General features: G+C 48.5%; 1 protein-coding gene across 6 annotated transcripts in view; it reads left to right on the top strand.

Moving 5' to 3' along the window:
• The first annotated feature begins 14785 nt into the window (after positions 1-14785).
• The window catches only part of LRRFIP1 (LRR binding FLII interacting protein 1), a 135351-nt gene continuing 122957 nt past the window's right edge, over positions 14786-27179 (top strand). For 3 of the 6 annotated variants that reach the window (XM_033112534.1, XM_033112521.1, XM_033112520.1), the window contains exon 1: positions 14788-14936. In XM_033112534.1, coding sequence (XP_032968425.1) covers positions 14841-14936 — 96 coding nt within the window. In that variant the 5' untranslated portion in view covers positions 14788-14840. Of the gene's footprint in view, positions 14937-27179 lie in introns of all 6 variants that reach the window. The other 3 variants (XM_033112535.1, XM_033112528.1, XM_033112532.1) reach the window with 3 other exon arrangements.

The following is a 27179-nucleotide window of genomic DNA, read 5'->3' as shown; positions in this document are numbered from 1 at the left end:
GGTAACCTGCCTACGCCTCCTTTCTTGTCTCAGTGGGATAATATGTTGTAACCTTCGAGTACACCACTTATGAAGCGATGCTTTGAGTACAGCCCAAAGGAGGGGCAAAATTTGTTAGTGTGAACACATTCGCCATCTGTCCCAGCAGATGCCTCCTGAAGGAATATGTCTCTGCTGCTTCTCTTCCCCGTGCCCTCCATGGAGCAGGCTCTCCAGCCCAGGCTGAGTCCAGTCTTCACCTGACTTGGGAGAGAGGGTGGTGAAACATGTGACTGGAGAGGAAGGAAAGGGGGTGGGGACCCCCCAGGGCACAATGAGCCAGCACATCTTTCTCCTACTTTGATTTTCAGCCTATCTCGGTCTTCGTGCTTAATGGACATCCCTTGTAAACAGTGTACAGAGCTGAGTATGGGCTTTGTTTTTATCCTCTCTGCCTTGTAGTGTAGCGTGTCTGGTCCCTTTACCTCGAATGTAATTATTGATATGGTTCTGTGTAAGTCTACCGTCTTGCTGTTTATTTTCTGCTTCTTCCTTCTGTTTTTCATTCCTTCTCCTTTCGATTTAATCAAGTCTTTTTAGTACTCCAGCCTATCTCCTTTACTGGTTCCTTAAGTATATTATACCGTATTTTTCAGTTCTATGATTTCAATTTGGTTCTTTCCCAGAATTTCAAAATCTCTCCTGAAACACCACTTCTTTGCCCATTATGTGTATGCACCTTTCCGTAGAGTCTTTACCACATTTATCACAGGTTTTGAAACTCTTTGTGTTCTAATTCCAACATCTAGATAATGTGTGGGTCTGATTCTATTGATTGGTTGTTTCGTAATTTTTCTTGACCACGGGTCACGTTTTCCTGTTCCTTCATACGTGTATCTGGGAACTGATGTTGTGAATTGACTATTATGAATGGCGTGCTGGATTCTTTTCCTTTGTACAGTGTTGGGTTGGTTCTAGCAGCTATTAAATTCCTGGTGGATTTCCTTCAACTTGTGGGAACTGCTTGTTGGGTTGGGACCCATTTTGGTTTGCCATTAATCCTAGGGTGAGTCTTAGTCCCAGCACAGTCTTTGCTCCTGAGCTGAGGCCCTTCTGGGGTTCCAGTGGGGAGCCTGAGGGATCTACCATGGCCCCTACTTCTCAGAACTCAAACTCCAAACTCAGTCCCCGCTGTAGGGGGCAGCCGCTAAAATCTCTGCTCAGCTATTTAAACCTCAGAGGATGGCTTTCCCCTGGGCTTCCCAGAGTCTCTTGTGTTTGAACTCTTGAGGGATCAGCTAAGGAGAATAAATATACAATATTTGGGGGCTCTCTCCTCTGTGGCTCCCATCTTTTTAAGATTTCACCCCTCGATCCAACAACAGCAGAATACACATTCTTCTCAAGCTCACAAGGAATAGTCACCAAGACAGACCACTTTCTGGGCCATAAAACACACCTTCACAGATTTAAAATCATAGAATTCATACACTGTCTGCTCTCAGAACACAGTGGAGTTAAACTAGAAATCAATAACAGGAAGAAACCAGAAAACCCCAAATTTACACATGAGTCAAAGAAGAAATAGCAAGAGAAATTTAAAAATATTTTTAATTTAATGAAAATGAAAATGCAAATTATCAAAATTTGTGAGATGCAGAGAAAGCAGTGCTTAGATAGAAAAAAGAAGAACAAATTAAATCCAAAGTAAGAAGAAAAATAGTAAGAATCAGAGCAGAAATCAATGAAATTGAAAATAAGAAATCAATAGAAAAAAATTAAACCAAAAGCTGGTTCTTTGAAAAGATCAATAAAATTGATAAGCCTCTAGCCAGGCTCAGAAAAAAAGAGAGAAAAAACAAATTACTCATAGTGGACAGTACTAATATTGTATTACTACAGATCCCACGGTTCTACAGATTACACTCAAAGGATAATAAAAGAGTGCAGTGAATAACTGTATGCCCACAAAATTGATAACCTAGAAGAAATGGACCAATTCTTTGAAAGACACAATTTGCCAAAACTCACACCAGAAGAAACAGGCAATCTGAATAGGCCTATATTTATTAATGAAATTGTATTAATAATTAATAACTTTCCAAAACAGAAAGCACCAAGTGCGGATGGGTTCACTGGTAAATTTTACCAAACATTTAAGAAAGAAATTATCCCAATTTTCTGCAATCCCTTTTAGAGGATAGAAGCACAGGGAAGAGTTCCTCACTCAATCTGCGTGGCCAGCATCACCCTAATAGCAACACCAGACAAAGACATTACGAAAAAAGGAAACTACACACCAACATCTCTTTTGAACATAGATGCAAAAATCCTCAACAAATATTATCAAATCCAATCCAACAATGTATAGAAAGAATTATACACCACGACCAAGGGGGATTTATCCAAGGTCTGCCAGGCTGGCTCAACGTGAAAATATCAGTTAATGTAATCCATCACACCAAGAGGCTCAAAAAGAAAACTCATGTGATCATATCAGGAGATGCAGAAAAAGCATTTACCAAATTCAACACCGCTTCACGACAAAAACTCTCAGTAAACTAAGACTTTACCCATAGTATTCTAGCCACTCTGGCAGCCGGAACCCCATCCTCTGACTTCTCAGGGAGGGCCCTCAGAGGAAACTCTTACTAATGTGGATTTCAGCCAGAGCAGTTCCCTTATTTCAAAAGTCCCGTCTAGTTGTTGCTTCTCAAGTCACTCTTCAGTGTCCTTAAACAGTGTTTTCTATTTAATCCAGAGTTTATAATTATTCTTTGTGGGAAGATCCGTCCTGCACCATTGCTAGAACTGGTACTCCCCCGGAATCACTTTTCAAACTACCTTCCGTTGTTGGGTTGTGGTTGAAGTTGACTAGGCCATGCAGGGCCTGGGGATTTACGTAGGTTAAACATCTGTTTGTAAGTTGGGCAATTGCCTCGGTACAGACTCCATCACTCTGTGCTTTTTACACTCTGATCAGTAAATCTCCCAAAATACGAGTAAGTGATAGGCTTATGTTCACTCCCGTTTTGGAAATCAAGACCCTGCCCTCTGAGCTGCAAACTGACCGGTGCAAACTGACCGGCTGACCTGCTGCACACCACTGTCCCCTGCTGGCAGGAGGGGCCCCAGGCAACTACGATGTTCAGGCTATGACAGCGTCTCGCCAGCGTGGCCTTGCCTCTCCAGATGACAGCTAAGCCGCAGGTGGAACTGCAGGCGCGTGGGGCTGCCGTCAGACAGCCCTGGGCCTCTGCCCCTGCTACCCCTTTCATCTGGCCCACTAGCAATCCCCTAACGACAGAGCAAGCTCCCAGACAAGCTAGTTTTCTTCTCTGCTTTTCCTTCAAGTTCAGGACCTGTGCCTTGAAATTTTCTTGTTTCTCAAGGTACCTCAGCAGCAGCTGAAGAGCCACAATTATGCTTGTGGACTGAACATGAAGGAACGTGAAAGATGCTGTTTATGAAGTGCTTCCAAGCTTCCAAGCACTGTGCTCGGTGTTTATATAGATCCTAATGGTGGAGCTTCACCGCAACCCGGGGTACGTAGGTATTATTGCACCCATTTTGTGGATGAGAAAATTGAGGCTCAGAGGGATGACCTGAGTTCTTCAAAGTTAGCTCCCAATAGCTGTTGAACCAGGATTCAAATCCACCTCTTTCTTAACCACTACATCTAACAGTCTAATGCAGAAACCAAAGCACAGAGAGAATTAATACCAAGCTGCAACTTAAAACCATCTGTATATCAAGCAAAACCACCTGAATAAAACCGAAACACATACAAAACCTGGGGGGAGTAACTGCATGTTGCTTTACAATCCTTCGTTTATAAAAGTGCTGACGCACCAGTAGGAAAGAGGGCACACGGCTGAGCAGACGACTCTCCCAAGCGGAGTCATCCACGTGCGCTAGGCACACACAGCACTTTGTACGGACGCTGATCAACAACAAGACATCAGACTGGCAAAGACTCGAAGCAGCCGCGGTTCGGCACGAGAGTCGACACGCTGCCGGAAACCACCAGTCAGTGGCACAGCGCCAGTTCTGGAGGGCAGACTGGGAATCTGTGCCCACAGGCTCAAGGACAATGCAGGCTTTGACGCAGCTGTGGCTCCCCACTCAGGGACACCCATAACCCGGAGGGCAGAGTCAAGGAAATGACTCACTTCTTTAGTTCTTCGGCCACTTTTAGGTGCACTCCATGCTGACAATAAAATTACTCACCCTTGTTCCCAGCCAGGGGCACACACAGGAACCCCTATAAACAAACCAAAGCTGACAGTGATGGCAAGGGGGAAGGGGCCGGAATTCAGCTCGGTTTAGATAAACATCTGAGACCTGAGATGCTAGTATCTAAGGATTGTCTGGGCCCCCCACCCCCAGCTGTTGGATTTCCTTTCCTTTTCCTTCTTACGTGGTTCCTCAGCTTTTACTGGATTCCTGGCTGACCTCCCTAAGAAAGGCTCTGGAACAGACCCACTCCAGCACCCCCCTCCCATCCCTCCCAAGCCTCCAGGCTCCCTGGAGAGGCCATATTCGTCTCCAGAGCAGCCGTGGGTGGCAGGACCAACAGCAGAGGTCACAGACTGCTGTGCCACGAGTTCACTGTACGCGAGTATGCAGGAAACATCAAGGAGACTCCACCAAAATGCTCATTCTTGTTCAGAGGAAACCAGGCAGGACTAAAGGAAGATCCAGACGTAGGGAAAGCCCATAAAAAGTGCTTCCCTACCCAACCACTGTGTATTAGCGTACTGGGTCTGCTATACCGAAGTACTGCAAACTGGCCAGCTTAAATAATAGCAATTTATTGTCTCCGTCTGAGGGCCAGAAGGCTAAGATCAAGGTGTCATCACGGTTGGTTCCCTGAGGCCGTGAGGGAGAACCTGTCCCAGGCTTCTCCCCCGCTTCCACAATTGTTGGCGTCCTTTGGCTTATAGAAGCACCACCTCCATCTCTGCCTCCATCTTCACATGGATTCTCCCTGTGCGTGTGTCTATGATCAAACATACCCCTTTTAGAAGGGCACCAGTCCTATTGGATTAGGGCACCCCAATGACCTCACTAACTCAGTCACCTGTGTAAAGATCCTCTCTCCAAATATGGTCACATTCTGAGGAATGGGGGGTTAGGACTCCCACATAGGAACTCTGGGGGGAATCCAGTCAAGCCATAGCAGCTTGGATGTCACCAATATTTGTCAATGTCAGTATTTTCAAATATGCAGAGAATTTTTACAAAAATTGATTTGAGCCAGACAGAGGGTGCACCTGGAAGCAGTACGTCAACAGACTGAGAGAAATGCTTCATTACAACGACAGTTTGCAGCTTATTTTACACATCAGGAATTAAGGAGGGAACATAAGGAAGATGACGTGGAGGTAGGAGAAAGCCAGGCAGGGTTTGGATGGTAGGACAGTTAACAGGATTACGTGCTCACCCTAGGGGTCTGAAAAGAGGCATTGCAAAGGTGTGAACCTCGCTGCACAGAAACGAAGGACAGGGCTGCTTAAGCAAAGGTCAACCTTTCACTAAAGAAGCCAAGTGCCTGGGCGTGACTGCCCACCATGACCCGCCCAGTTAGGAATCTGTGAGCAGGTCACCTGTGAGGTGACTTCCGGGAGAACCCCTTTTCCATGCACACACTCATGAGAAGGTCAGCCAATGGCTTTTGTGTAGGTCATTTGGACATTTGCCCCGGGCCAGTCTTTTGGTGGTTCCTGACCAAGAGGGGGACTTTAGATTCTAGGTGCTTGTACTAGGTTGAAAAGCGTTCCCCAAATACGTGTCCAAGGACTGCCAAGAATTGCCAGTAACCACCAGAACCTAGGAGAGGGGCCTGTGGCAGATTCTTCCTGAAGGAGCCAACCCTTGGCCACCTGGATTCCCAGGCCTCCGGGACTGAGACCATGAGTAGTTATCAAAAACCTTCCCGGACCCCAGAACTGCGCCAAAGACTGAAGGAGCCATGTGGAAACGCCCTCAGGGAGCTTACTGTCTACTGAGGAGGCCAAAGAAAACTTGGCAAAGTTAAATAGTAATGGCAAATTAAATTATCCCCATCAGCAGTACATAAACGTTATTACAAAGGCATGGGGGGAGGCCCCTGAGATAATCAGAATCGTGAAAAGCACGTAGCGCCTCCTCCCCAGTGGGCGCACTGGGGGAAATGCCAGCGTGGAGGCCAGGCCCCTGAGGGCAGATATGTGCCCCTCTTCCTCCCCAGGTTGCTGTGAAGGATTCTTGTTCCTCAATCCTGCAGCCCAAGGAGCCGGTGACCCTCCACGGGACACAGAAAACACCTTTCCAGGAAGCAGCCGGGGAGCAGAGGTGGGGTGAGCTTCCACAGCAGAAGGCTCCTGACTGCAGGAATGGCAACTGTGGAAGCCCGAAAAACCACCAGAAACGAGACAACTGAGAGAAAGGCACGCCCACAGAGGCTTTGCCTGGCCTTGAACTCTGCAAAAGGAGGATCCCCACTCATCCTATTCCCAGAGGACACTCGGGAAGTATTACTTGAGTTGGTGAGTGAACACATGACTGGTGGGTAAATGAAAAAAGCAGAAACAAAAGAGTCAGGCTTCCCATCTGAAGCCTTCCCTAGCACAGAATTCAGTGGCTATGTGAATGAATGAATGAGTGAAGGAGTGAATGGACACTAGGAACTGAAATAACGTGAGTGTACCTCATTTTGACAGTTTTCCCCACAATCCATTCATCAACCACCCGGAAAGACAAAAGCTAGTTCTTGCCCAAGACTGGGAAGCAGAGAGTTGATGTATCATATCCCACATGTGTGAGCCCACACACACACACACACACACCACACACACACCAAACACACTACCATACCCTCGGACGTGTGACGTGTGGCCAGCTCTCAGTCTCTTCTTTGTCTTCCTCTCTCAGCGGGGCACCAACACATCTTTGTCCCCTTATCTGGGCTTGTTCTGCAGGGCTGTCCCTCCTTCCTGAGATCAGCCTTGGCCCATCCCTGAGCCCTGTCACTGCCGGTCCCACTCCCACACTCCTCCCCAAGGCCAGAGGCGCTCCTCCTTCTAAGGGGGGCACCTCCTCTCTGTCCCAGCAGGGCCGCCAGAGGCTTCCATCAACAGCTAAGCTCTGCTGCTGAGCAAGGATCCAGAGTCCCCTCCTCAGAGAGGCAGGACTAGAAAGGATACAGGCTATAGGGGGACAAAAGTAATTTTCTCTCTACCTCTCTGAGTTCTGAGACCTCTGTGATAAAAGACAGAGTAACAAGAGGAAAACAAACAGGAGTTTATTAACATATATAAGTCATATATGTGTGGGAGAGGCCCAGGGGAAAGGAGTGACTCCCCAAGTGGCCCAAGCCACCGGCTTAAATACCATCTTCAGCTAAAGACAAAAGACAGGAAGGTGGGAGTGCAGTTGTCAGGAGGTAGCAGGAAAAGCGCAGGAAACCAGGGCAAGGCTGTTTGCACCTAGTGGCTTCTCCACTGATAAGAGCTTCTTAGGACTTAAAATCATCTCCTGATTCACAGAAAGAGACATCCTTTCACAAGAGGATATCCTTTATTCATGTAAATTTCTCTTTAAAAAGGGCAACTTCCACTGTTTTCTGAATTTTTCCTGTGTCTGCTGCTCCTCAAAATAATCAGCTCAGAATAGTTCTCGTGCCAAAGAGGCATATTTTGGAGTGGCATGTCCTCTACCCTTCGTGGTTTGACACTTTCATCCTGAAGACAGTGAAATCGTGGCCCGTGACACTGTGAAAAGCAAGCTGCAGTGCAGTGGTCCGCCTGGGCTTTCCTCAGCTAGTTTCTTCCCTTGCAAATTAATCATATTGATCTGTAAAAGCAAGTGTTTCTTCCTAATTGTCCCAGCGAGACGCTCCGACGGTTATGGACTTGATTCATCATACCGTTTACTGCCTTGAGACCCACTGAAGATGAGAACTGCGTCTTGTTCATCCCCCCACACACACACACTGCACACAGTAGGTGCTCTATTGTGCATTGCAGCCTCCTGGACTCTGCAAGACGCTTGACAGGGGCTGTTATTTACTTTGATTGTTCCAACGACCCTATCTTGCATTGTGATTACATTTTACTGTAAGAAAAGTGTTTCATAGGGAGAAAACCACACACTCTTTGTTCTGCTTGAGGCAAAGCTGACTTTCACAAACTGCTGGTAGCAAATTTTATACACTGTTCTGTGTCTGGGGATGTGGGTATAAAGAATTCCACTTAAGCACAGGATGCAAATGAATAAGTGGCAAACTATGTTTCTATTATGTTCCTAAAATAGATTAGAAGCCGCTGGCACAGAGCACTTCATCTTGGCCCCTCCCCTGTCACGGCTGAGGGTAAGACCATGCCAGACTTATGCCCCTCCAGGATGTCTTGAGTTGTTTGCTTCTGTCTTAATGTAAAGAAATTCGAAGGTTTTTTCTCACCAGAAAGTCTCCGAGCATTATTCGGCGTAACAAAAACTTGGTGGAATGTTTGTTCTATTTAAACATTGGCAAACTGAGGACACAGAGTGCTCTTAAAAGTCACTGCCAGAAATAAGGCAAGCCTCTCCCTGTAATATTGAAAAAGAGCTGAAACATCTGTGCTAAAATTCTGCTTTGGGGACGTGGGGTTGAGTAATTGATCAGGATGGCATTTGGCTCATAAATTCAGTGACCCCTCCGGGGAGGACAGTCTTAGCTAACTGGTACCTTGAAGGAGAGGAGGGGGCCTGGTGACTGCCGATACCTCACCAGACAGAAGCCCCGTGTGTGCAAACTGTCAGGCACACACAGACCTGTCCACGATGAAGATCGCCTGTGCGGTGCCAAATGGAAACAGACAAATCCAAACACACACAGCCCACAATTCCCAGGTTCAGTCCTCTGGGCTCTAGGTGCCCACTGTCCATGAGCATAGTAAAGTTTACAGGGAGAAAGGACCACGGGAAATGTGAGTAGCCGGCAGGGACTGAGAAAACTAAGTGAGCTTCATGACGCCTTCCAGCTGGCTCAATGAACCCACCTGGACTGTGGGCAAATCACTTCCTCATCTTTGCGCCCTGAGGTTACCTGTGGTCCATCTGTAGGAAAAGAGCCATGAGTATCTGAGCCCCCACAACAAATGGGGGGGCACTGATGGAACTGCTCCAGCCTCTTGCGCTCTCCCAGCAGACAGGTGTCAAATATGCTGAACACCTAACATCCCTTCACAGCACTTACTTACCTGGAGTCTCCACGTCCTGGAGGAAGTGATGTGTGGTAAGTGATGTGTTAGGCAGCCCTTCCAACAGTCATTACGTTAAAACTGTGAGTTTAATATGACGCATAAAGGACCAGGGCTCTCTTCTGCTGCCTGCTTGTGTTTTCATTGCTTCGATTGTTTTCCCACCATCAATCTTTAAATACTCTTTTTTAACTGAAGTATAATTTACACATCATAAGATGCACACATTTTAAGTGTGCATGCCAAAATTCTTTGAGTTTTAACAAATGTGTACATGCATACGATGTAGGGTGGCTGACGGGTCCCAGCTCCCCTGGGACTACCTGTTTTAAAACTGAAAGTCCCCGCATCTCAGGAAACCCTTTATTCCCAGGTAAACCTGGGTGGTGGGTCCCCTCACTGAGGATACAGAACATTTCATCATCCACAATTTCCTTGTGGCCCTTTATAGTCAATCCACCCTCCCTTCAGAGGCAACCGCTATTCTGATTCTATCCCCGCAGCTCAGTGTTGCCTGTTCTAGAATTTCACATAAATGGAATCATTCAATATGCATGATTTTGTGTCTGGCTACTTTCACGCAGCATCATGCTTTGGAGCTTTGTCCACGTGGTTGCCTGTCTCGGGGGTTGTTAGTTTTTATCGCTGAGCATGTTATCGTGAGTATTACAGCTACCGCCACCATGTGCTTACCCACTCACCTGCTGATGGGCTCTGGGATGTGTTCGTTTCCCGAGCACGAGCATTCCCGTACATGTCTTTTTGTCGATGTGTTTTCATTTCTCTTGGGAAAGTACCGAGGCCTTGAATGACTGAATCACAGGCGAGGTTATGTTTCTAAGAAATTCCCCAACAGCAATCCCAAGTGACTGCGCAGTGTTACCCTCTCACGCTCGGTGCCTGAGCATTCCAGTTGCTCAGTGTCCTCACCAGCAGTTGTTCTCATCTGTCTTTTCAGTTGTAGACATCCCCACGGGTGTGAAGTGCATCTTACTGTGGTTTGATCTTGCAAACCCCCCCTCGCTGAGAAGGATGATGAGCACCTTTCCATGAACTTTTGCTCATTTGTGTCTCCTCGAATAGGAGGTGTCTGCTCAAGTCTTCAGATCTCTTGCTCGTTATGTAAATGACTCATTTATCTTTTTTCTTATGCATGTAGGAAGTCTATATATTCTGGATAGACATCTACGTATTGTGGGTATTTTCTCCCAGTCTGTGGATCGTGTTTTCATTGTCATAAGGCAGTTTTTTCATCTTTTTTATTAGTTTACATTAATTTCAGCTGTACAGCATAGTGGTTAGACATTTATGTAATTTAAGAAGTGATCCCCCTGACTAGTCTAGTACCCACCTGGCACTATACATGGTTATTACCATATCACTGAGTATATTCCCTCTGCTTTACATCCCATGACCATTTATGTAACTACCAATTTGTACTTCTTAATGCCTTCACCTTTTTCACCCTGCCCCCAACCCCCTCCCATCTATTACCCCAACAAATCTAGTACCCGTCTGACACCATACATAGTGTGTTTCCCGAAAACAAGACCTAGACAGACAATCAGCTCTAATGCGTCTTTTGGAGCAAAAATTAATACAAGACCCGGGTCTTATAGTAAAATAAAACCGGGTCTTATATTAATTAAGACCGGGTCTTATATTAATTTTTGCTCCAAAAGATGCATTAGAGCTGATTGTCTGGCTAGGTCTTATTTTCGGGGGAACACGGTAGTTATTGCAATATTATTGACTATATTCCTTATGCTATGTCCTACATCCCCATGACTACTGTGTAACAACCATTTTGTATCTCTTAGACCCTTCCCCTTTTTCATCCCCCCCCCACCACCAATAAGGCAGTTTTTAAAATAGCAGCAATTTTAAATTTTGATGAAATCCAACTGATCAATTTTGTATTTGGTGATTTGTGCCTTTTGTATACTGTTTAAGAAATCTTTTAGAAGAAAAGATTGGGGTATCTTTGAGACCCTCTCAAAGATACTTCTCTGACATTTTCTTCTAGAAATTTTATAGTTTTAGCTACTGAGTTTAAGTCTAAAATCTATTGTGACTTATTATTGTGTATGGTGTAAGGTAAGGGTCAAACTTTATTTTCTCTATAGATATCTAGTTGTTACAGCTCCATTTGCAAAAAAAAAAAAAAAAAAAAAAAAAAAGACCAAAAAAAAAAAGACTCTCCTTTTCCAGCAAATTATCTTGGTGTCTTTGTCAAAATCAAGTGACCACTATGATAGACTGGACCCTAGTCTTTTTTTTTTTTTAATGTTTTTTCTTTTTCTGTCCTTCAGTTTGGGTACTTTTATTAACCATTCCTCAAATTCACTGATCTTTTCCTCTACATGATCCAATCTATTGTCAATACTAGTCAATGAATGTTTGATTACAAATATTGTATTTTTCAGTTCTAAATGTCTATTTGGTTCATTTTAGGGTTCCCCACATCTTTCCTAAAATTCCCTTTCTCTTCAGCCATTATGTCCATCTTTCTCACAGTTATTTTATACTACTTGTCTTCTAATTTCAACAACTAGGTCATCTATGAATCTTTCCCAAATGATTATTTTTCCTCTTGTCTATGAGTCTCCTTTTCTTGATTCTTCTTATGTCTAGTAATGTTTTATTGTATACTGGACATAGGGGGCAATACCTTTCAAAGATTCTGGATTCTATTGTTTTCTTTTGAAGGCTTTTGAATTTGGTTCCAGCAGGGAGTTAAGGTGTTAGCCAAGACCCTCTAACTTTGTAGAACTTGAACTCCTAACTTTAGCTCCTCAGCATTAGGCAGCTGCTGGAATCTCTGCTTGACTCTTTCAGGCTTCCAGCTATTGCTTTCTTCTGGGTTTCTTGGAATCTCGCCCCCACACGTGCATAGTTCAGGACTCAGCCATGGATTCTGCATAAGTTAGCATGCAAAGGCTCAACTCTCTATGTATTGCCCTTTTCTTGGATTTCCTCACTAAATTTCCAGCCGTATTTACAGTCCCAAACCCTAATGTCCAACTCCTCAGTTCAATAAGTCTTGCATTCTATTCCCAGTATACCTGGAAGACTGGAGAATGTCCTCTGAGGAAGCAGATGTCTTAATTCAAAGGTTATATCCACCCTAGCCTCTATCTGCTTTTGATTCCTCTCCAGTGCCTGCCAATGGCTATTTTTAATACGTTGTTTGAGGTTTATGATTGTTATTGGCAGGAAGTTTACTTTGATGGGTTTCATCTCCATTGCTAGAAGCTGAAAGTCCTCTGTCACCTGTTTTTAAAACCAATTGAATTACTAGTTATTAATTCCATGCTATGAAAAAACTGATTCTGTTGCTCGTCAATATGTGTTTTAGCATTTCCCTTCCATAACTAGAAAGAAAATTTGTTTTCACATCCTATTTTATATAGCACCTTATGAAAAGGCTCCATTCAGTCAAGCCACATACATTTTCTAAACCCCATGGGTCCGTAACCCTGAACAAGGCTCTTTGGGGGATGAAGAGAGAATCTTGGTCCCTGGTCTCAAGAATGCTCTTCTGAGGGAGCTGCTCAAAGGGGTTGGCTAAGGAGCTGGCATTACCTGCAGCACAGCCACCCTCAGCTTTTCTCCCGAGACACACAGGGCATGTCATTTCCCTGAGTGAGACATCCTCCTACCAACACACTTCGTTTATGCCAAATTTCTGCCATTGGGTAGCACTCAGTGAGGATGAAAGTTTTATGGTAATACACTTACATCAGCTAACTATCCAACATTTTAACTATCACGAGTCACCAATTACTAATGACACATTTCATACCTCTTGGGGCTCTCCAGAAGTGCTGCAATCGCCATTATGGAGCCATTCTGCAGTTTGAAGTGTGCGGCATTACCAAAGTGTATTTGGAAGATTATGCTGGCTTAGGGAGGTAGAAAGGCTCAAATGGGGACAGTACAGAATGGGAGTCAGATGGCCCATGGATGGATTTCAAAGTATCATCCTTTAAAATTGTACTCAAATGTCCTATTCATGTGCCCTCCCTTTTTCAGCGGGAAGAGGAATCCAGCTTTCACCAGACTCTCAAGTTTACAATCCCCACAAATTTAAGAATCACTTTATTTTTATTTATTTATTTGTTTTACTATGCACTCAATCGGGGACTCAAATAGCCCCCGAATATTTGTATATTTATGTATAAATTATGTCACACTCTGTCAATCATCAATTAATATATCAAGGCACAAATCCATTTAAAATGAGATCAATCATTAATGACAGGCGATGTGAATTCATGTTTCAAACTGTTTTTGGTGATTAATTGTTCTCCTCATATCTAATAACCTTATAGTGAGGTCAATGACATAAATGCTTCTCCTTGAAGAAACACCTCTCGTTTTCTTGTCTGTTTGTGGCACGGGGGAATTACCTTCTTGAGAATCTTTTCAATCCTTTGAAGCCATTTGTCTACTCTTTGAGTTTTAATTAAAACTAGGTTCTATAATCCACAAATCCATTCCATCTGGTTCTTGCAAATACATCAAAAATTTCTGAAAATGATGTAATGAGAGAGAATGCCACTGCTGGCCCTTATGCACCATTGTGCATAGCACACGAGGTTATGTATCGATATTTGACATATAACATTCTTATTTTTAGTTTAAGATACATATTCACGGAAGTTCTAGTATGTTTTTCCTGGACCCCAATGGACAGGAAGACGGTGGCTTTGCAAACCTTAGCTGATTCTCCAAGTTATTTTTAAATCCACCTTTAGAGTGTGGAGGGTAAAGCTCTGCCAAATTCACTTCTTTTTCAACCACTATTGAGAGCAGCTCGTGTGTCAGGCCTCTTCCTAGAAGCGGGGGACACAGGAGTGAAGTGACAACTCACTCCTCAACAGAGGATATGCATGTTAAGAAGAATACGGGATTCTTAGTGCAGTGTAAGACTCCGGAGGCCGGCCAAGGTCGCAGGGCCTGGTAGCAGGGAGACAGATCTCAACGCCCCTGGTCCTGACCCAGAGCCTAGCTGTCACCCCGATCTATGACAGCCGGACTCGGACTCACTCGGGTGCAGGTCTGAACCTGGTCCCTGCACCCATCCCTCCGCGCAAACCCTTCTCTGAAACCCAATCACCGCCAGCCCTCTTCGGCCCAGCGAGGTCCCTGCTCCATCGGCACTCATGGCCTTGGGGCGGGTGGTTCCATGGTTAACGGGGGCGGGGGGGGAGGGGGTTTCACCCTCCAGGGCCCCCGGCCCCGCCGACCCTGACACTCGGCGCCCCAAGCACCTAGAGTCCCTCGCCCCCTGCCCCCACCGGCGTCTCACAGCCCGCGTCACCTCCGCGTCCACGCGCCCCCGACCCCCCGCCATCCCAAACCGCCCGCCGTCCCCGTGCTCGCGGTCCCTGGCGTGTCCCTGTGCCCCCCGCCCTGCGTTCCCGCGCCCCCGTCCCCGCCGCGTCCCCAGCCCCCGACATCCCCGCGGGCCCCCGGCGCTCAGCCCCGTCCCCTGCGTCCCCGCGTCCCCGGCCCGCGCCCGCTGACGCCATGACGCCGCGGCGGAGGGAGGGGCGGACGGGGCCGGCCGAGCGGCGGGGGCGCGAGAGGCGGGAGCGGCGGGCTCCGCGGCGGCAGCGGGCGGCGCGGCCGATGGACATGGGCACCCAGGGCGCGGGGCGCAAGCGGCTCCCCAACCGGGAGCGGCTGACGGCGGAGGACGACGCGCTGAACCAGATCGCGCGCGAGGTGAGCGTGGGGCCGGCCCGTTATGCTGGGGTGGCCGCGGCAGCTGTCAGGCGTCGGTCAGTCTGTCCGTCCGCGGGGGCGTGGGCGGGGACGCGGGCCCCGGGTGGGGCGCTAGGCAGGCCGGGCGTCGGTCCTCCGCCCCCGGGGCGAGTCGGCGACACTGACCCCACCCCTGTCCCCGATCCCTTCGTCCGCTGCCCCCCTCGGCGCTCGGAACTGGGGCGCCGCCCCTGACGCAAGGTGGCCCGGGCCGGTAGGGGCGAGCGCCCCGCTTTGTTGTGCCGCAATGTGGGGGTGCTGTAGGCCCGACCCTGGAGGCTCGTGGACGTCCCCAGAGGCCACATGGTCCTGGCGAAATGGCCCGGCCCCTGTCGGTGACCATTTGTCGTGGATTGTCACACAGGGTGCAGCTTGGGCATGAACTTGCGGTCACTGCGACTCTTGTTTCTGGACCGAGCCTGAAAACGGGTCTAGGCACACTGAGGTTTTCATCAAAGTTTCCGGAGCGGAGTTTATTGCAGCGGGGTCGGCGAGGAACTTTCCGTGCCTTAGATTAAAGGAGCACGGTGTGCAGATCTATCCGTCCACGTGCCGCTTCTCCCACAAGGAATAGACCTGAAGGTTGAACAAACCCGTGACATCCCGAAAGACGCACAGCAGATGGTAGCTGCAGCTCCCTGGGGAAGGGGAGCCATTCCTTGGGCCTGGGGTGGACAAAGGAAGCCTGAGGTTTCAGGGTACACCCTTTTGTACCTTTTAAATTGTGCACCGTGTGTGCGCACGCGTGCTAACTATAAAAAAGGCACGCGCAGATGCAGTGCAAACCTCCTCTACACCCGTTTCCAGGCGCTGGGCTGTGAGGGAGAGTTAGTCCACAGATCATTGTTCTCACGTGGAAAAACTTCCAGGCCACTAGGCTGTGGTGTGGGTTGCCTCAGTCAGCTGTTTGTGGAGTCTGCGCTATAACCAACCAGTTCTCAGGTGTTTCCAATTTAAATACCCCATTTTGTTTTTATGGGCATAGGACTGTCAATCGGTATTTGTTGAACACTTAAATGAATGAAGACTTTTGTTTTTCTCTGTGTGAGAAGGAAAAGGGCTTTTCGGGCAAACTCCTATTTATCCCTTAAAGCCCATGGTAGATTTGTGTCCTCTGTGAGACCCCCACCACCCAGGCAGAGCCTCCCTGCCTCTCCTGGGTTCCTCAGGTCCTGCCCCCTACACCTGCTGTGGCAGTCAAATGGCCTCAGCGATATTTGATCACCTGTCTGTCCCCCTGCAGAAGGTGACACCCAGGCAGGCAATGTCTTACTCACTTTTGTATCCCCAGAGCTCCACACAGAGCCAGGTACCTTCTGGGTACTCCTCAGGGTCTGCTACATTCATTAATATTAAAAAAAAGAAAATTTAAAAAGTGCAAGGTGCTTCAAGTACACTGGCTAAATATAGACATTTGCTAAGTGTAGTAGCTTGAACATAACCCCCCCGTTGAGGACAGGCATTCGGCCATAAGACCACTGGGAGGCCAGAGATGACCGATGACCCGTGGGCCTCGGGTGTCCATCGATGGTTTGGGGACAAAGGAATGAGAAGAATGAGAGGTCCCCAAGTCTACCTCATATCTGCTGGGTTTTATGAAAACTAGATTGAAAGGAAAGGCGAGGGGATGCCCCCTGGGTTGGCAGCCTGAGGTCCTGTGTGACTGGGAAGCCACGGCCCTGCCCGTCAGCCAGGGAGACACAACGGGAGGTGACAAATTCAGACTGGGGCTCAGACCTGGGCTTTGAAACGACACTCAGACCTGGGCTGTGCCGTCCCAGGGAAGTGAGAGGTATTCCATACACTCAGGCTGCATTTTCTCACTTCTCAGTGGGGAACGTGAAATCCCGGAATTAAAGAAAGTGAGTACATACATGAAGTGCGTACGTAGGGAAACCAAGGACCAGCCACACGTACATCTGCACAATAAAGCCACGTGCAGATGTGGTGGTCACATTTGCTGCGTGGCACGTATTGACAGTGTTGGAGGGAGCAGGCGCGGTGTTGTATGCTTTACCACACACTGAATTACATTTCCCAACTGTGAAAATCAGAATCACTATTCAAGTGGCAAATGTTCACCGTCGCATTCTTGTGAGTTCTCATCAAAATGAACAGAATTGTCTTAAGCTCGGTCCTTTCTTATTTTGCTTATTGATTCAGCAGATACCCGAGGAGGGTCTGCCCTCGAGGAGTTGGGGCCAAGAGGGGTCTGAACCTGGAGATCAGTGATAATAACAGAAGACGGGAAGAGATAGGATATGAAAAGGGCATGGGTAGTGTGTTCTGGAGGTTTGGAAATGAGAGTTACAACCTGATGATGGGACTGGCACGGCAATCAGAGGGGGCATCCTGGAGGAAGCGGCAGAAACCCCGACCCCGGCTGGCGCCCATGTGGATGCGCCACCGGCGTCGCTGGCGCCTCTTCTCCACAGCAGCCCTGCAGCTGGCTCTGCTGGGCTGTCCTCTGCAGGTGGCCTCATTCTCAGGGTGGCTTGATTCTGGCAGACTGGCTGCTGCGTTCCCAGGCTGCCCCTTGGGAGCCCACACCCGTCTCTGTCCTGAGAGCATCTTCCCTGACAAACCTCCACGTGTCACCTGGGCTGCTCCTGAGCTCCTGGGACCAGGACAGGTGATTCAGGGGCCCACACCAGTCCCTGTGGCAAGGGGGCAGGGGATCCTATCTTGTGACCAGTCACGCCCGCCTTGGAACTGGGGGAGTCTACTGATCTGAAGCATTTGAGGGGGGTGGGGGGCCTGAATGAAACCTGGGGAGCACTGAAGACAGTGCCGGGTTGTGGGGATGCGGGTCGGGCATCCGGGAATGTGCACTTGGTGCTGAGTGGAGAATTCCAGGTGGAGCTGGTCACTGACCAGCCAGGGAGGTCAGGCCCAGTTCTGCGGGAGCCCCGATTGGCAGGAGGAGAGTGGGGTTTGCAGGGGCCTGGTGGGGGGCTCCGCTCTCCCTGCACAGGGCTTGGAGTCCCTGGGGAGGAGAGCAAAACAGTATAAGTTTTCTACCATGTTCCCCTGAAAATAAGACCGGGTCTTATATTAAGTTTTGCTCCAAAAGATGCATTAGGGCTTATGTTCAGGGGATGTCATCCTGAAAAGTCAGGCTACGGCTTATTTTCCTGTTAGGTCTTATTTTGGGGGAAACACGGTCTCTGTGCAGTTCCAGGGTGGTTTAACTAGGGCAAGCTTGTCAGAAATGGAGTTGCAGATTTAAAACACTGTAGGTGTATTAGCACGAGGTAGCTTGTTTTTCACTCTTGTGTGAGGGGGAATTCGGGCCAGATGTCGTCAGGATGAAGGTCCAGGAAGCACTTTGAGAGCCCATGGCCACGGAAGGCGTGAGCAGTGTTTCTCACATGGGGCAGAGCTGTTCTGAAGGCAGATAGGTTTTTCTCTCCTACCACCTTTAACGTTCTGTAACGGTTTCTGGTAGCACCCCAAATCTCTCTTTCAGCACTCCGCCACTGAGTAAGATGATAATGCTCTCACGACAGGCCATTCAAAGTATTCCTCTCAAAATGGAGAAGGCCTTTCCAGATACAAAAAAAAAAAAAACAAGTGAGAACGTGCAGGCTGCCTGGCAGGTCCTTTAGATGCTGCTGGAAGCTCCTCATCCCCAGCGGCCCCAGGAGCTGGGTCCAGTGGCTTCCTCACGTTACGCGCCTCCCGCTGACTGTTCCCGTAGCTTCCTCTCCGTGATGGCCCCACTGCGACAATGTCCTCTGGGCACACGATCCCCACAGGGGTGCATGCGGTGCCCAGACCCCCCCTGTTGGCCCATGCTCATGCTGCTCTGACGACAGGGGGGAAGGGAAGGGGAGGAGGACTCCAAAAGCCCTGTCCCTTTGCCTCATGGTGGAGCCAGCTCCAGCTCGGTGCTGCAGTTCACACCACCTGCCACCTCCGTGGGGTCAGCTGAGGGCCAGCTCTAGCTGAGGTCACCTCCTCCCCGGCTCCCTCACTCCCTTTCTGCTGGCACCACTCCCCCACATCATTCACATCCAAAGCCCTGCCTCAGGCTCTGCTTCTGGGGACCCCAACTCAGGACAACCCCAATGCCTCATTCCGGGGAGTCCCATAAACATGGGACATTCTAATCCTGAGTCCCCCTTTCATTTTGCGGTCCCTTGGCCCCTGTCCTTCCCAAAGAGCCCTCATAGATGAGCCTGTCTTGAGGGACTGTGTCTCTTCTCCTTAAGCCTCAAGACCATCCGAGGGCTAAGTGGGGCCCGGGACACACAAGTTCTGTTTCAGAAGGGCCCCCAAAGCGTGGTCCAGTTTGGGCCCTCCCCTCCACCTTCCTGTGGCTCTCTCTCGGCTGATCCGGCTCCTCTGCCGTGCAGTCCAGGAGTGCGCCCGGCGGGCAGGACACACACTCCTAGTGTCCTGGGGCCGTCCCCTGCCCTCTGGTGAGATGACACACAGCCAGCATTTCCCTGAACTTCGTCTTCTTGCTACAGCCTATTTCAGTTCATTTCACCTGTTACTTTTATGCCCTTTTGTCGTGCGGGGCGTCCGGCGGGGTCTCCGGTCCCGCCCCCCACATAAGAACGCAGGACATGGTGAGGCCAAAAAGGAACACCCACGGAGCCATAGGTAGGGGAGTCACACCACTATACTCTCACTGGCGACTGGTTTGGAGACACAGGAACCAGGAGCAACACAATTCTCAACCCTCACTGCGCCGCTTGCAGGCTCAGCCACCGTCTTCTTGCTAGCTCCCCCTTTTCTCTCTTTTTTCTTCTCTGCTAGCCTCTTCTCCTAGCCTAGCCACGGCAGTTATATTCATGGCTAATGGCTCACTGGTTACAGCTGACGGCCAACTAGCCACAGCTGCTGGCCATTTGATCACAGTCGATGGCCATTTACTACCTGAGCCAGCACCCTTCTATGTGAGGCCGAGAGCCTGGAAACTGCTTTTTGGGGCTCTGTCCCCACACCTTTCTTCCGGATGAATTTGCTTTTCTGAGGCTGGCCACTGACTGGGTGATGTCATCCAGTGTTGCCAGTGGTTTGTGACGGGGGCAATGGGAAGAGGGGAGGGCGTGAACCGCGGCACTGCTCAGAGTAACTGCTCACTCCCATGTTGTCCTGCCCGCGTCCTAACACAGCGCCCAGCAGCGACTCAGGCCCTTCCCTAGCCGATCTTCCGCAGACTCACACACATCTCCGTAAGTCATCAATGAGCATTAGGAATGTGGCGGGACAAGCATCCCAGGCAGACTTTTATCACCCTCTGGGCTGTCAGGGGAAATTGCAAACACTGCGCCCGTGACCTTGGGTGTGTCCATGATTTCCAACAAGATGTTTCTGGTTGCAGATGGAATCACGAAGTCAGCTGTGGACAGTCCCGCTGGCCATTGATGGCTGGAGCCCCGCCCACAGCTATTTCTACCAGAGCCAGCTGTCCCCTCTCCCTTTTCTGAGTGAACCTTGTGATTCATTGGTTTTGTGGTTAGGGCTGTGGTCTGGATGTGGATGACAGGAAGAGGTTGCACGGTAGGATGGAAATCAGGGAACCTGGATTCCAACTGAGCCTGTCACCTAGGAGCGTGGTGAGGGTACCGGATTGGAAAGGGGAGCGGTGGGAACTGAGGCTGCACTGAAGTCCAACAGTGTGCCAGGGGCTCCCTCCCAGAAACGTCACTCCCACAACTTTATTAAGTCCGTCAGAGGAGTTGCGTGTATCTGTGTTTGACTTAGAGAAATGGGCTTGCAGATGCTAAGTGACTTACTCAAGGTCATCTCATAACTACGAGGTGCCAGCTCACCATCCAGGCTACTTCCTGGATCAGGTATGTGGCTCCATCCAAGGCCCTGCTCCAGTCATTGTCCTACAGTCAAGCCAGCTTGCTTCCCATCTCTGGGACTGTTGTCCCCACTGACCTCAGAGCCATCAGGTATAACATTTCGTGGGAGAGTTTGATATTCTTCTCTGCCTTACTACCCTGTTTCCCCGGAAATAAGACCTAGCTGGACCATCAGCTCTAATGCGTCTTTTGGAGCAAAAATTGATATAAGACCCGATATTATATTATATCCAGTATATTATATTATATCCAGTATATTATATTATATTATACTATATTATATTATATGACCTGGTCTTATATTATATTAAAATAAGACCGGGTCTTATACTAATTTTTGCTCCAAAAGACGCATTAGAGCTGATGGTCCGACGAGGTCTTATTTTTGGGGAAACACAGTATGTCTCTTGTCTTTTTTTGTTTTTTCATTCTTTCATCTTTTAAAAACTAATTTTTATTTAATTGAAGGAATGCGTGTTTTTACCCTTGTCCCATATTCTCAGGCCATTCTCCACTCAGCAGCTGGGTGAGCCTTTTAAACTATGTCAGATCATGTCACTTCTCTGATTAAAACTCTCCAGGGCTTCTCGTATCACTCGGTAAGAGCCAAGTGCTGGATGGCCTTACGGGACCCTGAGTGATCTGGTGATTCTCTCCAGGTCTAGGAGAACTATGCGCCTGCACTGTTTATTGATTTTTCAACTTCAGATGCTCTCTGCTGGCTCCTGATTTGGAGGAGGAGGATTTGTTCTCCGTGGGTCCAGCTCAGGCCCTCTCCCCACGGGTCTTTCTCTTCATCTTCACACCATAGTGACATTGTCATTTTAGGTAAAATAAATAATTACAGGCAGAACAACAGACTGGAAAGGGTACAGGTGCTAGAGTCAGATTTCCTGGGTTTAAATCCTGACTCTGTCACTTATTCCATGACCTACAGCAAGTTACTTAACCACTTTGTACCTCAGTTTCCCCATGTGCAAGCTGGGAAAACTTGAGAGTACACGTCTCACACTGCCTATGAAGGTAAAAAGATGCTTCATGAAAAGCCCTCAGAACGATGACTGACGCATAGTAGATGCTCATTAAATGCCAGTGGTGATGATGTCATAACACCTCAGTGTCAACTGCAGAGCCAGGTAGCAGTGGTGGACCTGTCTGTTTTTCCTGCAGTTAATTATTTCTGTTTTCCTCAATTGCTCTTTTGTGTACGCTTCTATCACACCTGATTCTTTACAAACTTTTCAAAAGAACCCTTCACAATACTATCTCCTACGTGGTTAAATAAATCAGATAATCTATCAATTCCATGTTATTTCCTCCGGGAAATGGACCCCCTGGTGACCTCTGTGCTCTCGATCCAGTCTGCTCTGGGTGCCCTCAGGATTTGCTGCAGCTGTCAATCCCTCTGCCACCATACTGAGAATTCTTTTTGCCACTTGTCGTCATTGTTGGATCCCTACTTGCTGGATTCTATATTGTCTTCTTTCTTGAATTATTATCTCATTTTGCTGCAACACATTCTTCAGTACCTTTCTGAGAGAGAATGCCCTTTCCAAGGGTTTGCATTTCTGAAAACGTCTTTATTCTACCTTCATACTTAATTGGTAGTTTGGTGGAGTATAGAGTTCTAGGTTAAAAATAGTTTTCCACAGAATGGCAAAGATTTCTATGTATTCTTTGAAATGACTTCTAGCATGCATTGTTAGCTGAAAAAAATCGATGTGCAAAAAGTGAAAACAGCTTGCTGTCCCTGTGAGGAAGGCTGTAACGTGCCTGCGTTAGCATAAAGAAACCCTGGCAGCGGAACATGGTAAAGGGAGTGTGCGGGCAGAAGTGGAAGCAGATTCCTCAGTATAACTTTTCATACTCTTGATATTTGAACCATGTGACCGTATTACCTATTCAAAAAAAAAACCTAATAAATACCAAAGAAGTACGATTAAAAACTGTCTTCTACCACAATTTTAAGGCATTTTTTTTCCCACTTTGTTCTCGCTTTCAGGATTGCTTTGAGAATTTTGATGCCTTGTGTATTTCCACCACCTTGTATAATATAATATTTGCTTTTTGTCTCCAGAAGCTTTAGGTTCATTTGATCTGAAAACATGTGTCCAAAAATTCTGGGAAACTTTCTGAATTTTTCCCCTCCCCACCATTTTCTCTGTTCTCTTTTACAGGAACTCCTGTTGGGGATAACTTCCTTTTCATTCTCATTTTACAACTTTTTGTCTTTTGGTGATACTTCATAGGAGATCACCCAGCTTTATCTACCCGCACCTTCTACTAAGCTTATCTGTTCTGTACTTAATTTCTAAGAGTTTTGTTGTTGTTGTTGTTCGTTCCTTTTTTGTAGCATCTTTTTGATTCCCTAATTCAATGCCTTTTCTTGTCATTCTGAGGATATTTCTGTTTTCCCCTGAACTTTTCTTTTCTTCCTTGCATTATGGCCTGTTTCTTTTTGCCCTGTGCCTGTTTTGGTCTCTGTCTTTCATCTTGGCGCCTTTCCAAGATGTGTGGTGATCCTTGGCTACTCGTTCAGATGTGAAAATGAGGCACTAAAAATCTGAGAACCATTTGAGCAAAGTCCCAGAGGGGAAACGCCACAGATGTGACCAGGACACCACTGGGGGTGCAAGGGGTGGCTGAAGTGTTGTCACCAGACATTAAGTAGTAGATCCTTGGGTCACAGGCACAGAGCCTGGATCTGAACCCAGATCTAGTGTCCTTCACCATGGTATCATTGTTGGAAGGAAATGCTGCTTAATGCTAACAAGCCAAACTTCTCTAATTTGGTGCCTATACACAGAGTTGTTTTGTTTTTGTTTTTGTTAAGGGGGTGGTAGAGATTGAGAAAACGTTGAAAATTACTCTGAGCTTTATACCAGAGAAGCATAGTTAAGCAATAACGTCCACACAGCTCAAACAAGGGGACTAGTATACTCTTCTGAGAGGGGAATAAAATGTCAAATTAAGTGGGCAAACAAAGGGAGTTGTGAAAAATAAGATTTTCATAGCTCAGGCATCAAGCATCTTCATTCATTTGTTTGGAAAATCCTCTAAGAGCTGAGATCTACCCTCCATCAAACAAATCTCAAATGCCTGGAGAGGTTAGGTCGGCAGAATGTGATATGATCTTGGCAGTGGGTAAACTCCGGGATCAGCAAGTGTGTAAGAGCCAGAACTGGCCGGGGCCCTCACTGCGCGTTATGTTACAATGTTTCCACCCACTCTTTGGCTTGGGGGAGTGAATGAAAAATCACAGTGGTCATGCTAATATTTAAACATCGAGAGACGAGGAGATCTAAAGTTGTTCATCATGTTTTTAACCTCTGTCACATAAGTTTATCCATTTTCCCAACCGTATCCTCGCTTCCCTTTAGTTTTATTTTTCACCTTTCATAGCACCCCTCCAGCAGCGGGGAGATGGGGAGTTTTCCAGGCTGGTGCTCAGAGTGATGGGATTTCCATGTAGGCTGAACAGCTAACGTGACTCCACCCGAGGCCCTAAGATGCTGCTGCATTGCCCAAGATCCATCTTTAAATCGCTTGGAGCCATGCTGGCCGGTGGGACTTCCCGTGCGTGATGAGAGAAGCGTTCTACTTCTGTGCCATGTGTCATGGCAGCCACCGGCCCTGCATAGCTACTGAGCACCTGACATGTGGCCAGTGCAACTGCGGAACTGCATTTGAAATGTTATACAATTGTAATGCATTTACATTTAAGTAGCCACCTGTGGCTAGTGGTCACCCACGTATTGCACAGCACAGCTTCAGTGCAATGCGTGATTCTTTGTTGCAATATGTTGTAAGTGAGGCATGTTCTATTATGCGGAATCGTTACTGAGTCCCATGGGGCTGTATGTGACTTGTGGTCTGGCATAGAAGAGGAGCGAAATGGTGACACAGGTAGGCAGGACTGAACTACTGGTGACACAGGTGGCAGGCCAGAACTGACCCACATGGGAAAATGTGCAGGTTGGTGGAGAGAGCTCGGCCAGCCTTTTTAAATTATGTGCCCACAACACGTTAAGTCTCCTTCCCCTTGTCTGTGAAATAGGAATACTATTGGGGGGGGTCAGAGTCAAGAGGGGTGCCGGGAAGAGCGGGCAGGTTGCCTGGTGCCTGGTGGTTCTCACTCAGTGGCGGTGGTCCTCTGCCTCTGGTGGTGTGTCCATCTCCAGGGTACGGCAGTACTGCTTGGCTGGTCAGGATGTGCCCTAGGGACAGGGGTGAAGTGCTCCCTCAGCAGGTGAGGGCTGAGATGACAGGTGAGGGGCAAGGGGAGAGAAAAGACAGCAGTCTGCAGGGCAGATGTGAGAAAAATAAAGGCAAGACCATCTCCTGTGCGTGAGGAGACGTGGCCGGGCCTTGGCGCCGGGGAAATGAGCTCAGAGCCAAAGCACTAAACGCGGGTGCGGGCGTGTGTGTGTGTGTGTGTGTGTGTGTGTATGTGTGTAGTGTAGACCCTGGGGGCAGGTTTCTAGAGCATGCGCACACCTGAGTGAACACTGCGACTGAAAGAACCCTCTGTTCTCAATAGTATTTTTGCTTCTTGGCCTTGAATTCAGTAAGATGCCATCAGATTTTTCAATCTGCTTCATCGTCAGAAGCCAAGCCCGGAGCCTTCCGTTAGCTTCCTGGAGATACCGGTGATAGCGGCCCACTGCACCCAGGCCCTGTCCTGTTCACCTTTGGGCTTAGCTGCCCTTTCAGAAGCTACTGAATTGCCTGCCTATTTTTAACCCATGCTTGGAGTCTGCTCCAGGGCGAAATGGCCACAGGCTTTGTGAAGAGTCTTCCAACTCTTGACCTCAGTTTCTCAAGTTTTTCCTCCTCCTTTTCTTCTGTCAGGGTTGCTTAGCCTCGGTGCTATTGCATTTGGGTCAGATGATTCTCTGGTGTGGGGGGCTGTTCTGTACATTGTAGGATATTTAAACGCACCCCTGGCTTCTACCTGGGAGTGACAACCAAACCGTCTCCCAACATTGACAAACACCTCCAGGGGCAAAATGACCCCGTGGAGAACCTTGTTTTGTGTTTTCTGCGTTTGTACCTTGAGCGCCAAACAGCTAGCCTCGGCCACAGGAACCTGGAGCCTTTACTCTGAACTCTGATCAGTGGATGTGGCTGTTCTCTAGGAAGACGAAAAGCACGAGCCGACCCAACCATGCTCTCTTTGGAGTTTCTCCCTTTAAACCTCCTGGAAATGAGTGGGAGGGACCTGTGTGCCCTGGAAAGCAGGGGTGGGGTGTTTTAGGAGAAGCTGAGCAGACCTGGGAAGTTGGGGCATCAGCTGGAATTGGATTACCCTGTGCTGTGTCCAGAAGTGTGCTTCCGTTGACGGCAGGCTGGGAGGGGGAGGGGCAGGGTTACAAAGTGGGTGATGGAATGGACTTTGAATTGCAGTAACTTTTGGCTGCCGCTGTGGAAGATGGGTTGGCATGAAGGTGGGGGCTGCTGAGAGGTGGTCTTTTGAGTGACATCCTGTGGGGCCAAGTGGCTCCTTTCTCGTCATGACCTTGTGTGCACTTGCAGCCAGTGGGTCCATGTCAATCCTGATTCAGCTGGGCCAGGAGCAAAGGTGCCACACACTTGTCTTTCTCTCCAGGAAGAGGCCCAGGCCAGACGGCACAGGTGTGCTCCAGGAGCAGCAGGCCAGCCGGTGTCCCTCCTGCAGCTACCGCTGAGCTACTGAGAGCCACCTCTGCCCACAGGTGGAGCGGCTGCGGGGTTGGCATTCTGAGACAGCAGGGGTCCGGTCCCCACACTGCCCACAGGCTCTGCCTGGTCCCTGCTGCCTGGTCCCTGCTGCCAGGGAGTCGGCAGGAGCCCGGGGAGGGGACAACACTGCTGGGCGCTGCCTGGACACCAGTGAGGCACTTCTACCTGTACCCCACCATCCTCCTGTAACCCTGAGGGTGGCATTTCCATAGGCACCCACCGGTCGGGAGGGGAGCAACCTGGAAGAAGCATCAGGCCAGGAAATGGCCAGGCCTGGAATGACCGCAAAGGGCAGGGAGCTCGAGCTGCACAGGAGGCCTCAGTTGCCGGTGTGACCCAAACATGTCACCTGCTCACCCAAAAGCCAGGTGTGCTGTGGGAGGAGGGACAGGGAAGACCCCCGCTTCAGCCTCACTTGTGGGAGTGGGGCTCGGCGCCCCCTAATACTCCAGACTCCCCAGAAGGCCCCCCATCAGAAGGGGGCTGGGGGTTGGGCACGAAAAAGACCAGAGACAGCACGTTTCCACAGGATTCAAAGTGTCCCCATATCTGCTACATGGCACGTCGTTCTTGCCATTCACAGCTGAACTTCTTAAAATAGATCACCAGCCCCCGGTGCTATACAGGATCCCGCTGCAGCCTGGTTTTTTGCACCTCC

This window comes from Rhinolophus ferrumequinum, chromosome 8 (assembly GCF_004115265.2).
Source record: "Rhinolophus ferrumequinum isolate MPI-CBG mRhiFer1 chromosome 8, mRhiFer1_v1.p, whole genome shotgun sequence".
In the NCBI taxonomy this organism is placed as follows: domain Eukaryota; kingdom Metazoa; phylum Chordata; class Mammalia; order Chiroptera; family Rhinolophidae; genus Rhinolophus; species Rhinolophus ferrumequinum.
The sequence above is the reverse complement of the archived record's forward strand: the minus strand, read 5'-3'. Positions and strand labels throughout refer to the sequence as shown.